The sequence below is a fragment of the Quercus suber genome, unplaced genomic scaffold (genome assembly GCF_002906115.3).
Source record: "Quercus suber isolate HL8 unplaced genomic scaffold, Cork oak 2.0 scaffold_45, whole genome shotgun sequence".
Taxonomy (NCBI): Eukaryota; Viridiplantae; Streptophyta; class Magnoliopsida; order Fagales; family Fagaceae; genus Quercus; species Quercus suber.
In genome coordinates, this window is record NW_027069510.1 from 1,914,590 (window position 1) to 1,928,394 (window position 13,805).

Below are 13,805 nucleotides of genomic sequence, written 5' to 3' on the forward strand. Positions count from 1 at the left end.
AAACAAAAAAAAAAAAAAAAAAAAAAAAAAAAAAAAAAAAAAGAGAGAAAAAAATAAAACAAAATAAAAACAATTTCTCTATAATTTTGCATAGAATATTATACACAAAAAATTTTGTACACAACCTAAAATTTTCACAAAATTATGCACACAGTTTTATTCACAACCTACAATTTCCACAATATTAATCTATCATGTGGAAACGTGATGCATGAAACATTTGGAATTATGTGATGAATATGCTATTATAACGTATATCTATAGCCTATACATCAACTTCATAACAAATAATAATCCACTCAGATCTAATCCCAAAAAAAACAAGTGTTATTATAAAAAATAGTTAATCAAAAGTTTGAGCATGTATACTCCTCAAAAGTTTAAGCGACAAATCCAAAATCAATATGGCATACAAGTTATACATTTTGACCAAGTAATCTTGATTGTGAGATATTACTATTAACCTTTTTATCTTTTTGATCGATGATAGGGGATGACTATTATGAGCATGATCGTCCAATCTAAGGTTTATAAAATGAACTTGTGGGGCCTGTTAGTTAAAAAGGGGTAGTAATCTTCAGAAGTGGGCTCGGGGCCCAACGGCCCAGTCCGAGGATACTTAGTTATCCGAGGATAGTCTAAAAAAGTTTTATTATCACTAAATGGGCAATATAGGAGAAACGAGTAGATATTATATACAGCGGCATAACACACGTCCGAGGACACCAAAGTCCGAGGTGAATGTAACTTTCATGTTATTGGGGAGACTCCGCCAAGTTGTATCTGAACTGAAAATTGAATATAACTTAAGGGGGCGTCGGGGAAGGTAGCAAATATCTTCTAAGGCCATCACCTCCACATTAAATGCTTTCCAGCTAACACTCTGACCGCATTAATGTGGATGTGATACCTGAACAGTAACTAAGCAGCTTTATGGCCACTAAGCTGAAAGTTCCGGTAGGTGCTGGATGGGACAGAAAGGAGCTCCCAAGATAAGAACTACACGTGTACAATGGAAACAGGGGGAAAACGGAGTATATAACACAGGAGTGAAGGAAATAGAAGGGGGATTTTTTAGAAAAAAAAAAAAAAAGAAAAAAGAAGAGAGAGACCGACTGAAAGAGAGCCGAGGAGAGTTTTTCTCAAGAAATGAACCCAAAGTATCCCTTGTTACTTGATGAGTATAACCTTTCCTATTAAACAGTACTAGTTCTTGGACTCATACTCTAAAAATTTATTGTTTGGGCTTGTTGGGCTGAAAACTCATCCATATTCAGGGTCTATCCAAATTGAGTCCCTACAATACTCATATGATCAAACTTTAATTATGGTTTATGATATGTTTGGATGATGACTGCATGACTAACTACAGTCATCATATTTTAGAAGATTGGTTAACTGAGCGAGGTGAGTGTCTAACTTCTTCCTATTCCATAACTTAACCTCAAGTCTTAGATCAATGATTCATAGACTAGGTCTTATTCTATGCAATTGTTATTTTTTATAATGTAATTAGGAATCAATTAAAGTCCTGTATTTTCTTAGATTGTGTCCAAGACCAAGGTAATGCATTTCTTTTATTTTCTATCAAATGTAATTACAAAATTATTTAATCAATAAAATGATATTTTTATTTTATTGCATGGTACTATATTGTTAGTTGAACCTCCATTTTGGGGGTTTTTTTTTTAAGATGGTTAGAATAGAGAAATGAGAAAGTTTGAATTTAAAAAAAAAAATACAAAAATACAAAAAGCTACTTATCGAATATTGTAGTGTGCACTTGAGATTAACTTATTTAGTTTTTTTAGTGAAAGTATGTTAAAGTATACTTCTACTTTGAAAAATAATTTTTAAAAAAATGAAAATTTAAAAAATGTTACTTAAAAACTAAAAGTTAAAAACTAGCAAAAGTGGTAGACCCAAATGAACATGTAGGGTCCGTTTGGATTGATCTTATTATTGCTGAAACTGAAAACTGAAAACTGAAAACACTGTAACAAAATAATTTTTAAATGTGTGAATAGTACCGTGAGACCTATTTTTAATATTTTTTAATGCATGAATAGTGATGTGAATAGTGATAAACAGTGCACGAACAGTAATTTTTGTTCCCTGCACAATAAACCCATGTGATGTTACTGTTCACGCGTAGGGAAAAAAAAAAGAGGAAAACGCAAACTTATAAACGCAAACACCCAATCCAAACCCCACCTTAGTATTAGTAAGATATGAACGTGGGACCTTTTCTGGTGAGTTTTACTTCGGTGTTCTTGAATTTGGCTAGAAGAAAGAAGGATTTGAAAAGATAGTGCTAATGCTTTTTAGTCTTAGAGCATTCCTGCATATCCATTTTTTGAAAGCTTTAGCCAAAATTTCAAGTGAAAGATCATTTCTTTTTTTCTATTTTAACTATCTTTTTTTAAATACATCATACATTCTACTCTTCATTTTCTTATTCTTTAAATTTAAATATCCCTCGTAATTTCTTTTAAGTGGTACAAATGTAGTAAGAAAATACTTAAAACATTCGATGATTATGATAGAAAAGGGTCCATAATGTCCATAAATATCTTTGACGGCAGCAATAAAAATTGTTGTTCAAAAATTTTATCCATAAAATACGTATTTTAGTAGTTGCAAATAACATCTTTAATGAATTATGTGAATTGTACCTTCAACTAAAAAAAAACAGTTATCATACATTTGAAAAACATATGAGAATCGCGTGTTACGCACTGAGGGAAAATTATGTTGCACACGTGCATTTACACTGCCAAAATATAATTAAAAACGTGATTTTAAGTCATGATTTCAGTTGTTTTAATCTATGTAAATGCACACAATGTCTTAGTACTATGCTATAATTTCTCATAAAACTTTGAACTCCAACAATCTAAATTAAGTAATGATCATCAGATATGATGGGTGAGTTTCTTGTTATTTATTGTATATTGCCCCAACAAGAAATCATAACCGAGAAGAAGAGTTAGCAGAAACAATCTTCCTCAAATCCTTTCTCAATAATTTTCCCGCTGCACTCTTGGGTAAGGAATTCACAAACGTTACACGTCTTATTTTCTTGTATGGTGCAACCTGTTATCAAGAAAAAAAAGAAGATGGTTCATTTTGACAAACAAAATATTGAGCATTTTATCAATTCAACTTTTATGTTAATTACTACAGCTTAGAGAACTTGAAGTACCTGTTTTGCGACAAAATCAATTATTTCTTCTTCGCCGAGGGAGCATGGAGGTTGTCTTACCACAAAAGCCATTGGCACTTGACCAGCTTCTTCATCAGGGTATCTGCAATTTATTTTATGAATTTTTAATAATCAAATAAGATGCACAATTTTAACAATAGTTAATTAGAACTTATAGTTAGTGCCACATTAGTTCTACAACAAGAAAAATATAGCACTTATATATGGCATTATGTTTCATTAAGGATTGAAAAATGGTACCATATCATTCAAAGGGCAAGGGGACATCCATAAGGCCTTGTAATGAATGAACCCTTGACCAAAAGTGACTTTTAAACCATGAGGAATTTATTTGAACTTACGGTATAACAGCTGCATCAACTATCTCCGGGTGGGACTGAAGCAAATGTTCCAGCTCTGCAGGGGCTACCTGCAAAATGTATATACCAATGCATGAGCTCCTACTTGTGTTCTTTAAAGAAATAACATATGCCTGTTATAAAAAGAAAAATAAGAATATGCATACCTGATATCCCTTGTATTTGATCAATTCTTTAAGCCTATCTACAACAAATAGGAAACCTTCCTCATCAAATTATGATTAGTCAACCAAGTTGAGTATATAGGTATAAAACGCAAAGGCACTGAAACCTAAATTATCTTGTACTTCGGACGCCCTACCTGGCTTCCCCTCTACGGTTGGGCAATGAAAGCCGTCGTGCCATTCTCCCGACACTATGAGGAAATCTTGGTTCAACCCCTTATTGGAGTCAGGAAGACACTGGATAAGACGAACCCTATCGTCCCTTGTCTTCATATAATACGTCTTACCCCTCAGGTGATGAAGGTTATAACACCAATTCACATCATGGTGAGTCAGTCTCAACCCCATTTTCTCATTCAGGGTATCTACACACCCTAGTATCCTAAACACATTCACTGCACACTGAGTGGGAGACAGGCGGAAATGCCTGAGGTAATTGAGGGTCATCGGCCTCATAGGGATTCTCATCCCTCCTTCTACAAAAGCAACTATTGGAATTACGACCTCACCCTCTCTCCTCTTAAGGTACCACTCTCCTTCTTCGCAGTATTTCAAGTTCACATTACCGGGTATTCCATAGTCAACAATGAATTTGTTCATCATTTCCTCGGACTCAACCAACTCCTTAAACTTACCCATTCCCCAAAGATAACTAAAAGCTTTAAAAAAGAAAAAGAAGAGTGAAATCAAGGAAATTTGGGGTCACTAGAAAAAGAAAACTTACAGAGGAATGACGATACTCTTCAGCTAATGTGCCAGTCGAACCAAGTTCAAACTATATGCATCAATAATGATAATCGCGAAAATGATGAAACCAAGCAAGTCAAAACAGGTATTTATACTCTCCCTTAATTTTCCCAAATGAAACCGCTTTCTCATAAAGGCAGGAGATCATGCCGTTGAAAGTGGGAAACGTGGTGCCGTCAAAAATTTAATGTGGGCACCCATTAATTCTCGAAACGCTAAAAACGCGCATCGGGCAGTCAAGAAGCCGCCAGCATCAGTATAAACTAAAGTGAGGCCATTCGTCCAGTGGATCCGCATGTATCAAAACCCTCCTCCCCGTTCGAGGGAACGTGCAGCAGAGTTTTAAGGGTCTATTGTGGGGTCCGTGGGCCTGATAGCCTCGGTCCATCATATAGCAGGCCCAAGGCCCATGCTGAGGAGCGCAAGCTATTTCTGAGGAGAAGGGGGGAGAAAGAAAGGCCTCCTCGGCCACAGGCCGAGGAGCATTCCCTCATTTGTAAGAAAACACTTAGCCATTTTTAAAGATAAGTTTGGGCATGGTGATCAACGACCAGCACCTAAGCCTGTCAGCCCACTCTCTATAAATGTATTGTTTGAGCTTGTTGGGCTGAAAACCCAACACTCAATTCAAATTGAGTCCTTACAGAGGTAGACCCAAATAAACATATAGCATTGGTAAGATGAATGTGGGACCTTTCCTGGTGAGTTTTTACCACGACGCTCTAGATTATCAAAAAAAAAAAAAAACCTACGGTGCCCTTGAATTTGGCTAAAATATAAAGAACGGTTTGAAAAGATAATGCTAATGCTCTTTAGTCTTTTAGAGCATTACTGCATATCCATTTTTGCAAGCTTTAGCCAAATTTTCAAGTAAAAGATCATTTTTTTTTTCTATTTTAACTTTCTATTTTTAAATACATCGTACATCCTACTCTTCATTTTCTTATTCTTTAAATTTAAATATTCCTTGTAATTTCTTTTAAGTGGTACAAATATAGTCAAAAAGTACTTAAAACATTCGATGATTATAATAGAAAATGGTCCATAATGTCCATAAATCTATTTGATGGCAGCAATAAAAATTGTTGTTCAAATTTTTTTTTTTCCATAAAATACGTATTTTAGTAGTTGTAAATAACATCTTTAGTTAATTATGTGAATTGTACCTTCAATTAAAAAATACACAGTAATTTTCATACATTTGAAAACCATATGGAAAACGAGCTTCATGCACTAAGGGAAAATTATGTTGCACACGTGTGCATTTACACACTACCAAAATATAATTGAAAACGTGATTTTAAGTCATGATTTCTGTCATTTTGAGCTGTGTGTAAATGCACACAATGTCTTAGTACTATGCTACAATTTCTCATAAAACTATGAATTCCAACAATCTAAATTGAGTAATGATCATCTGATATGATGGGTGAGTTTCTTGTTATTTATTGTATATTGCCCCAACAAGAAATCATAACCGAGAAGAAGAGTTATCAGAAACAATCTTCCTCATATCCTTTCTCAATAATTTTCCAGCTGCACTCTTGGGTAAGGAATTCACAAACGTTACACGCCTTATTTTATTGTATGGCGCAACCTGTTATCAAGAGAAAAAGAAGATGGTTCATTCTGACAAACAAAATATTGAGCATTTTATCAATTCAACTATTATGTTAATTACTACAGCTTAGAGAACTTGAAGTACCTGTTTTGCGACAAAATCAATTACTTCTTCTTCGCCGAGGGAGCATCGAGGTTGTCTTACCACAAAAGCCATTGGCACTTGACCAGCTTCTTCATCAGGGTATCTGCCAATTTATTTTATGAGTTTTTAATAATCAAATAAGATGCACAATTTTAATAATAGTTAATAAGAACTTATAGTTGATGCCACATTAGTTCTACAACAAGAAAAATATGGCACTTATATATGGCACTATGTTTCATTAAGGATTGAAAAATGGTACCATATCATTCAAAGGGCAAGGGAACATCCTTAAGGCCTTGTAATGAATGAACCCTTGACCAAAAGTGACTTTTAAACCATGAGGAATTTATTTGAACTTACGGTATAACAGCTGCATCAACTATCTCCGGGTGGGACTGAAGCAAATGTTCCAGCTCTGCAGGGGCTACCTGCAAAATGTATATACCAATGCATGAGCTCCTACTTGTGTTCTTTAAAGAAATAACATATGCCTGTTATAAAAAGAAAAATAAGAATATGCATACCTGATATCCCTTGTATTTGATCAATTCTTTAAGCCTATCTACAACAAATAGGAAACCTTCCTCATCAAACAAAAAGGCTGATCACAAAAGCTATGCTAGAATTAAATACAGATTGCCACATCGAGCTATCCGAGGCAAACTAACCATACGAAGAGTTAAATACAAGAGATTGCATTATATTTGTCTTCATTTCAAAAGTAAATAATTTTGAAAATACTTTCATATATTGTAGTGTAATTTATTGGAAGGTATTTTCCTTAATCATTAACTTTGAAAAATAGGATAGCTATGAGTAGTGCGCAGCAAACTGTGATTAGTGAATGATGGTAAGTGATAACGCAGCAAAAGGGTCAAAGTCACAGGACTACTTAGAAAAAAAAAGGTGTTGCTTATTGTGTCCATTTCTTTCCCTGTCATATATAACTGTGGTCAGTGAATGGTGACAATGCAGCACAACACAAGTGTCAAAGTCAGCAAGGATTCTTTTTATAATTTGCTTTTATTTGTCAGTTTCTTTACCTTTCATAATTGAGGGTCCTCTAATCCAGAGCTCCCCTTGCTTGCCTGGTGGCAAAGCATCACCTGTGTCCGGGTTTATAATTTTAGCTTCAAAACCACCTGAAAGTTTTCCTGTTGCTCCCCAGTGAAAAGTCTCCTCTTGACCCACTGTTCGGCACACTGACCCCGTTGATTCAGTTAGCCCATAACCCTGCATCCATCATTTATTTATTTTCAAAATCTCACAGCTTTTCCTTTTCATTAATATTTATATATATATATATATAATTCAAATAATTTTTTTTTAAAAAAAATTGAATTCTAAAAGTATTTGTTTGAAATATCAGAAGATTAAATATTTAATTTTTAAAAGAAAGTTACATTTTGAAAAATAACTCGTTTACTTCAAAGTTTAATTTTTGTTATGGAATAAGAGATTGGTGTTTGTCTACACTAAAAATCAATTAAAGATTAAACGAACTTATGAATAGCTATGCTTAGTAATCAGTAATCACCGAAACTCTCAAAAAAAATTCTCTTAAAAAAAATACAAACAAACTTATGAATAGCTATGCTTAAAAAGGCAGCGCTCCGTTGAATTAGAGGCAGACATATACACCTACCTGTACAAAGACAACTCTTGGAAACTTGGCCAAGAAATCGGAGATGACGTCCTTTGCAATCGGAGCCGCACCGCACGCAACTCCTTCCAACGAGCTCAAGTCGTAGCCTTTCGTTACATCAGTCTTGGCCATGGCCACCACCACCGGTGGGGCCATCGCCAAGTGGGTCACTCTAAACTCCTCCACCGCCTTCAACATCTTCCTATAATTCAAATAATTTTTTTTTTTTTTTTAAGAATTTGAATTCTAAAAATATTTGTTTGAAATATCAGAAGATTAAATATTTAATCTTTAAAAGAAATTACATTTTGAAAAATAACTCTTTTACTTCAAAGTTTAATTTTTGTTATGAAATAAGAGATTGGTGTTTGTCTACACTAAAAATCAATTAAATATTTTAACACAATATAAATACGATGATATATAGTAATCAGTAATCACCGAAACTCTCTCCAAAAAAAAAAAATTCTCTTAAAAAAAATACAAACAAACTTATGAATAGCTATGCTTAAAAAGGCAGCGCTCCGTTGAATTAGAGGCAGACATATACACCTACCTGTACAAAGACAACTCTTGGAAACTTGGCCAAGAAATCGGAGATGACGTCCTTTGCAATCGGAGCCGCACCGCACGCAACTCCTTCCAACAAGCTCAAGTCGTAGCCTTTCGTTACATCAGTCTTGGCCATGGCCACCACCACCGGTGGGGCCATCGCCAAGTGGGTCACTCTAAACTCCTCCACCGCCTTCAACATCTTCCTCAGATCAAACCTCTCCATTAGCACCACCACCTCGCTCAAAGCCACCGACTTCAAGCTGTAGAAAAACCCGAACACGTGAAAGTACGGCATCGTATAGAGGAACACCGCAGGCGATTCCCTCTCAGTCCGGTAAGCGTAGGGACTTGCGACACTCGCTATCAGGTTCCGGTGAGTCAACATCACTCCTTTGACTCTTCCGGTAGTCCCCGACGAGTACAATATCGCCGCCAAATCGGACTGGCTCACTTCGACGGGCTCGATCATTTGTACCGGGCTCGTCATCATTGAGTCGAACTCGGGCGAGTCGAGGACGATGGTTTTGAAACGGAGAGAAATGTTTGAAAGTTTGTGAGCGGTTGATGAAGTGGCAAACGCGATCACTGGGTTGCATAGTTGGATTAGGCTAGAAATCTCAGACTCGGTGCTGAGTGGGTTAGCCGGAGAGATGACTATCCCAAGAGATAAGAGCGAGAAGTAGAGGATCGGAACCTGGACGAGGTTTTGGGAGAGAACGAAAGCTGTGTGGCCTTTGGAGAGTCCGAGGACGGAGTGAAGGTAGGAGGCTAGAGTTTTGGTTTTGCGAGTGAACTCGGAGTAGGAGACGCGTTGACCAGTGGAGGAGTTGATGAGAGCGAGTGAGTCAAGCCATGGCGAGTTTACTCGGAGCGAGAAAGCGTATTCAGAAGCTGAAATAGGAAGGTGTTGTGGTGGAAGATGGATTGGGGGTCTGAGGCTGTGGAAAGTGTTTGTTTCTGAGTTGAAACCACTTTCTGTATCGATGGGAGGCTTTTTTTGGTTCATTTGAAATTTTGGCAGTGATTCCTGATAAAAGAATTTAGAACAACCTTAGGAGTTGTAGTATATGCGTAGTTAATTGAGATCTGAGCTGGGGGTATCGAAAGTAGCAAAGTGTTTTCGTTTGGGGATTCGTCGGAGACAATAAATAACAATGCAAAGAGAGAAACGATATCGCCAATTAAGTAGATGTGATGTGACCGCATGTTATGTCACCTAGCTGACTAGGAGAAATTATTTGCTCCTCCCGAGTGGACCACTGACGTGGTCCTCCTGCTGACATAGACCAATAAAAAAGAGTCACATATTCATCTTTTCTTACTCAGCTCCACGTCACCCTTACCCACTAACTTAACTATTACAAAAAATCAAACCAAGGTTAACAAGCATCTCCACTTACCCAGCCGGAAACCCAAAATCAAAATTTCTCTAAACACTGAAACATATCTGCCTCTTTCTTTCTCTCTCCCTGCTCTATTTCCCCAATATCTCGACGCCTTAGACCAAAGACACGATCCATCAAACAAAGGCACCCTTTCAAAAACCCAGTGCTGAAGCGAAGCCCGACACAGAAATTGCCGGTACCGGCATTTCTCAAAACATATCGGTCTCTAAATCAAAGGTGGCGATGACGCACTCACCTCCACCGCAAATCTTGAATACCCAGTGGAGAGCGCCGTTCAGATGAGTCCCACATGGGAGTGGGCCCTCCCATACCTCAGTCGGCTTCTCGTAGTGAAAGCCCTCGACCAATTTCCAAGCACTGGTTTTCAGCGAAAACACGACCACGAGAGGTGCATTGACGGCCTTGACGAGCTTGTAATCGTCGATAGAGGGAGCGTAACCGAACCCATATGCCAAAATAGCGTGATCGAACCCGTAAGGAGTCGGGGCATTGGGTATTCGGGTAGATTCGTGGGTAGCCGAGTTGGAAATGAAGGTGTTGGGTTGAGGCTTAAGGCCAAAATACAAGATTTTGTGATACAAGGCCAAAACACGTGCTAAGGCAATGGTGTGCATTAAGGTGTGTTGGGTGATGCACAGCTGTGTGTGTTGAGGTGTGCACTGGGGTGCGTGGGGTGCTGCTGTGTTGTGCGTGGGCTGCTGCTGCTATGAGGTGCATGGGGTGCTGTTGTGTTGTGCGTGGGCTGCTGCTGTGTTGTGCCAAGGAGTTGAGCAGTTGGTTGGGATGGTCAGGTGTAGTTAGTTAGTTAGGCTGCTGTGTTTTGGGATGGTCAGGGGTAGTTAATTTTTGGGATGGTGTAAAGTGTTAAGCCACTTATTGCCCACCAAATTGTAATCTTTAAGTAAGGCATCCCAAGAAGACTCAAACTCTGATTCAGTCTCACAGTTATAAAGAATCTTATTGAATCTACTCTTGAATTCAGGAATCCCATAATGTCTTGGTAAATTTTCTGCAGCATTTTTTGAGATATGCCATAAGCACAAGCGATGACATGTATCAGGAAACACAACTCTTATAGCATTTTTCATTGCTTGACATTGGTCAGTAAAAATTGTTTTTGGTTTTTGATTTCCCATTGATTCTAAGAATGTTTCAAACAACCAAGTAAAAGAAACAGTTGTTTCATCCAATAAAATGCACAACCAAAAAGTACATTCTTCCAATGATGGTTGACACCTACAAATGGGGCACATATCATATTATACTTGTTAGTTCGATATGTAGTGTCAAAACATATAACATCTCCAAAAGAGTTATAATCAATCCTTGATCTACCATCTCTCCAAAAAAAATTTGTCATTTGATTTTCTTGATCAACTTGAATTGCATAAAAAAACATAGGATCTTCTGCTTGCTTCTGTTTAAAGTGGTTTACTAAACTTTGAGCATCTCCAGCCTCAACATTGATTAACTTCTGCTTGTTCACCACATTATAGCAATCTCGTTTTATAAATCCAACATTTTCAAACCCTCCAGCTTCAACTAAATAGGAATATGCGCTTATTGTTCTTATACCCGCTTCCTTGAAAGTTTTTATAACACCTAACTAAGCATCAGTTATTTTTCGATTCGACCTTAGAAATGGCCTTTCTTCTGGCTTTGCAAGCTCATGATTATGAGTAGGATTGAAGTGAGTAACCTTCCACTCACCATTTGTCACTGTAAACCGGATACTAGCTTCACAACCGGTCCTAGTTTGTAATTTTTTGAACTTCTTATCATCCAAATTGTCACTATCTCGTGGGAATCCTTCTTTTGAACACACATAATCTCGTTGTCTTACAAAATTTTTTGCATATCTGATTTTTTCTTTCCGAACACTGAACCCAATTCGAATGGCATAGTCATTGTACAATTTATATGCTTCATCCTCACTATGCACCACCATTCCAAGCAAAGTTTCAATATCTTCAACACCTTCCTCATTGACTCTAATATCTATGATTAAAAACACCACAACATTCAAATGCATCAACATCAGCGACAGCAACAATCAAATGAAAAAAAAAAAAAACAGAGGAACGCAGTAACGTTATAATATTGAACGTTGGGTATGTTTTTAAGACCACATTATCTAGCCTCATGTTCTATCATAGTCTCTTCTCTTGCCACATTAGCAAGGAATTTTAAAGCCCAATTGACACTTTTTTTTTTTTTTTTTTTTTTTTTTTTTTTTGTGAATGCTATTGACACTTGGTTTGACAAATTCTATCCACTTTACAATCTCTCTAATATCATTAATTGACTTTCGTAGCTCATAAAGACAATAAACATCACTAATAATGTTACAAACAACTAACATTCTTCCACTATGGTCATCAATGGATTCAACAAATATCAAGATAGTCAAAGAATAAACATCCAGCATAGGAGTAGCCTTTGTGCAGAGCAGAGGAGTAGCCTATGTGTGGGAATGGGAGGATTTTTGTCTAATATTTTGGTCATCAAGAAATAGAATTTAGGCTAATTTTGATACTGAGAATCCAAAAATGCAATACGAGAAATTGATTTGGGTTAAAATTAAAAAGCTTGTTTTTTAATTCCTTTTGTTTTGTTTCATTCCATTGCTCTGTTCCTTGTATATATAAGCAGAGCTGTACTTTCCTATTCATTCAATGAGAAATTTCTTTCTCTCATCTTCATCTCTGAGTAAGAAGAGACTAATAATGACCAAGTTTAATATTTTTTTTTTTAGGCTAATTGAACATTGAACATTAATATACTATAAGAAGTTTCCCCAAAATCCAGGGGGGGGCAATGCCCCCCCCCCCCCCGGTCAAAGAGTAGCTTCGTCCCTGTCTTAGGCTTTTTATCAAACATGTTGAAGGCACTGTATAATAAACTACATAGAGACAGAGCAGAGCAAGAAAATGAGACTCTGAAGAGTGAAATGAGACTTTGTAACATACCTTGATCAGCCATGGTTAGTTGCGGTGGTGAGCATTGGATTTCAACAACCACTTCAGTCATAAGGGAAAAGAGGGAAACAAGCTGGAAAAAGTTAGACCCAAGAACAAAGATTCAAAATTTCATAGAGCTTGTTCTTCAATGATGCAGGGAGGTGGAGAGTAGAGAGCTGGGCGGTGAGCAAATAATTTGGGTTTTAGAATTTTTGGTGAAGCAGCAAATAAGCTGGGCGGTGTAGCAGGATTAGAGAAGTGAAAGGGTATTTCAAGTTTTGTTATTTTAATCTCATAGAGCTTGTTCTTCAATGCAGGGAGGTAGAGAGAAGAGAGCTAGGCGGTGAGAAAATTATTTGGGTTTTAGAATTTTCGGTGAAGCGGCAAGCTGGGCGGTGAAGCAGGATTAGAGAAGTGAGAAAAACGTATTTCAAAGTTTTGTATTTTAAAAGGCTGAAGGAGTATTGCACATGTGTGTTGCTGACTCAACTTTTCTTTTAATACATGGCATTTTTTTATTGGTCCATGTCAGTAGGAGGACCACGTCAGTGGTCCACCCGAGAGGAGCAAATAATTTCTCGCTGACTATAGCTCTTGCATCAGAGCTCCAAACAAACAAAGATTTGAAAGTACTGCCTATGGAAATGTACCTTTTTTTTTTCTCTCTATTTTTCTAGGTTTAACCGACCGGTCTTATTTCATGCTAAAATAATATTATATTTTATCGTCTTATCTTATTTTATTAATTATATCATACCATTTTATAACACACTTAATATTTTAATTGAATATAAAAAAAAATATCTTAATTTTTATTTTTTTATATAATATATTAAATAATATATTTACAAATAAAATAATATACCTCAAATCCATCTCTATTCTCTCTCATCTCTCTTCTCCTGCTACTACAACCAACCACTCTTACCGCCTCACCACAAAAAACCCAAAAAAAGCTACCAAACTGAAATAAATCACCACTACATCATTGCCTAAAAACTAAGAGCATCTACACTAGCTCATGTAAACTTATCA

The 13,805-nt window shown here is 36.7% G+C and overlaps 2 protein-coding genes and 1 pseudogene across 2 annotated transcripts; all 3 read right to left on the bottom strand.

Annotated features, from left to right (window-relative positions):
* Positions 1–2,848: 2,848 nt before the first annotated feature.
* LOC111992510 (4-coumarate--CoA ligase-like 5) lies at positions 2,849–4,077 on the bottom strand. Its single transcript, XM_024024378.2, is given in 4 exon segments — positions 2,849–3,096; positions 3,206–3,308; positions 3,568–3,635; positions 3,732–4,077. Coding segments are annotated over 4 exon segments (588 nt in total). The 5' UTR covers positions 4,023–4,077; the 3' UTR covers positions 2,849–2,970.
* A 1,628-nt stretch (positions 4,078–5,705) lies between these two features.
* On the bottom strand, positions 5,706–9,583 carry LOC112036151 (4-coumarate--CoA ligase-like 9; annotated as a pseudogene).
* A 415-nt stretch (positions 9,584–9,998) lies between these two features.
* Positions 9,999–10,424, bottom strand: LOC111992471 (F-box/kelch-repeat protein At3g06240-like). Its single transcript, XM_024024330.2, has one exon. It carries the CDS (start codon positions 10,422–10,424, stop codon positions 9,999–10,001), a length of 426 nt encoding a protein of 141 aa, XP_023880098.2.
* Positions 10,425–13,805: the final 3,381 nt, after the last annotated feature.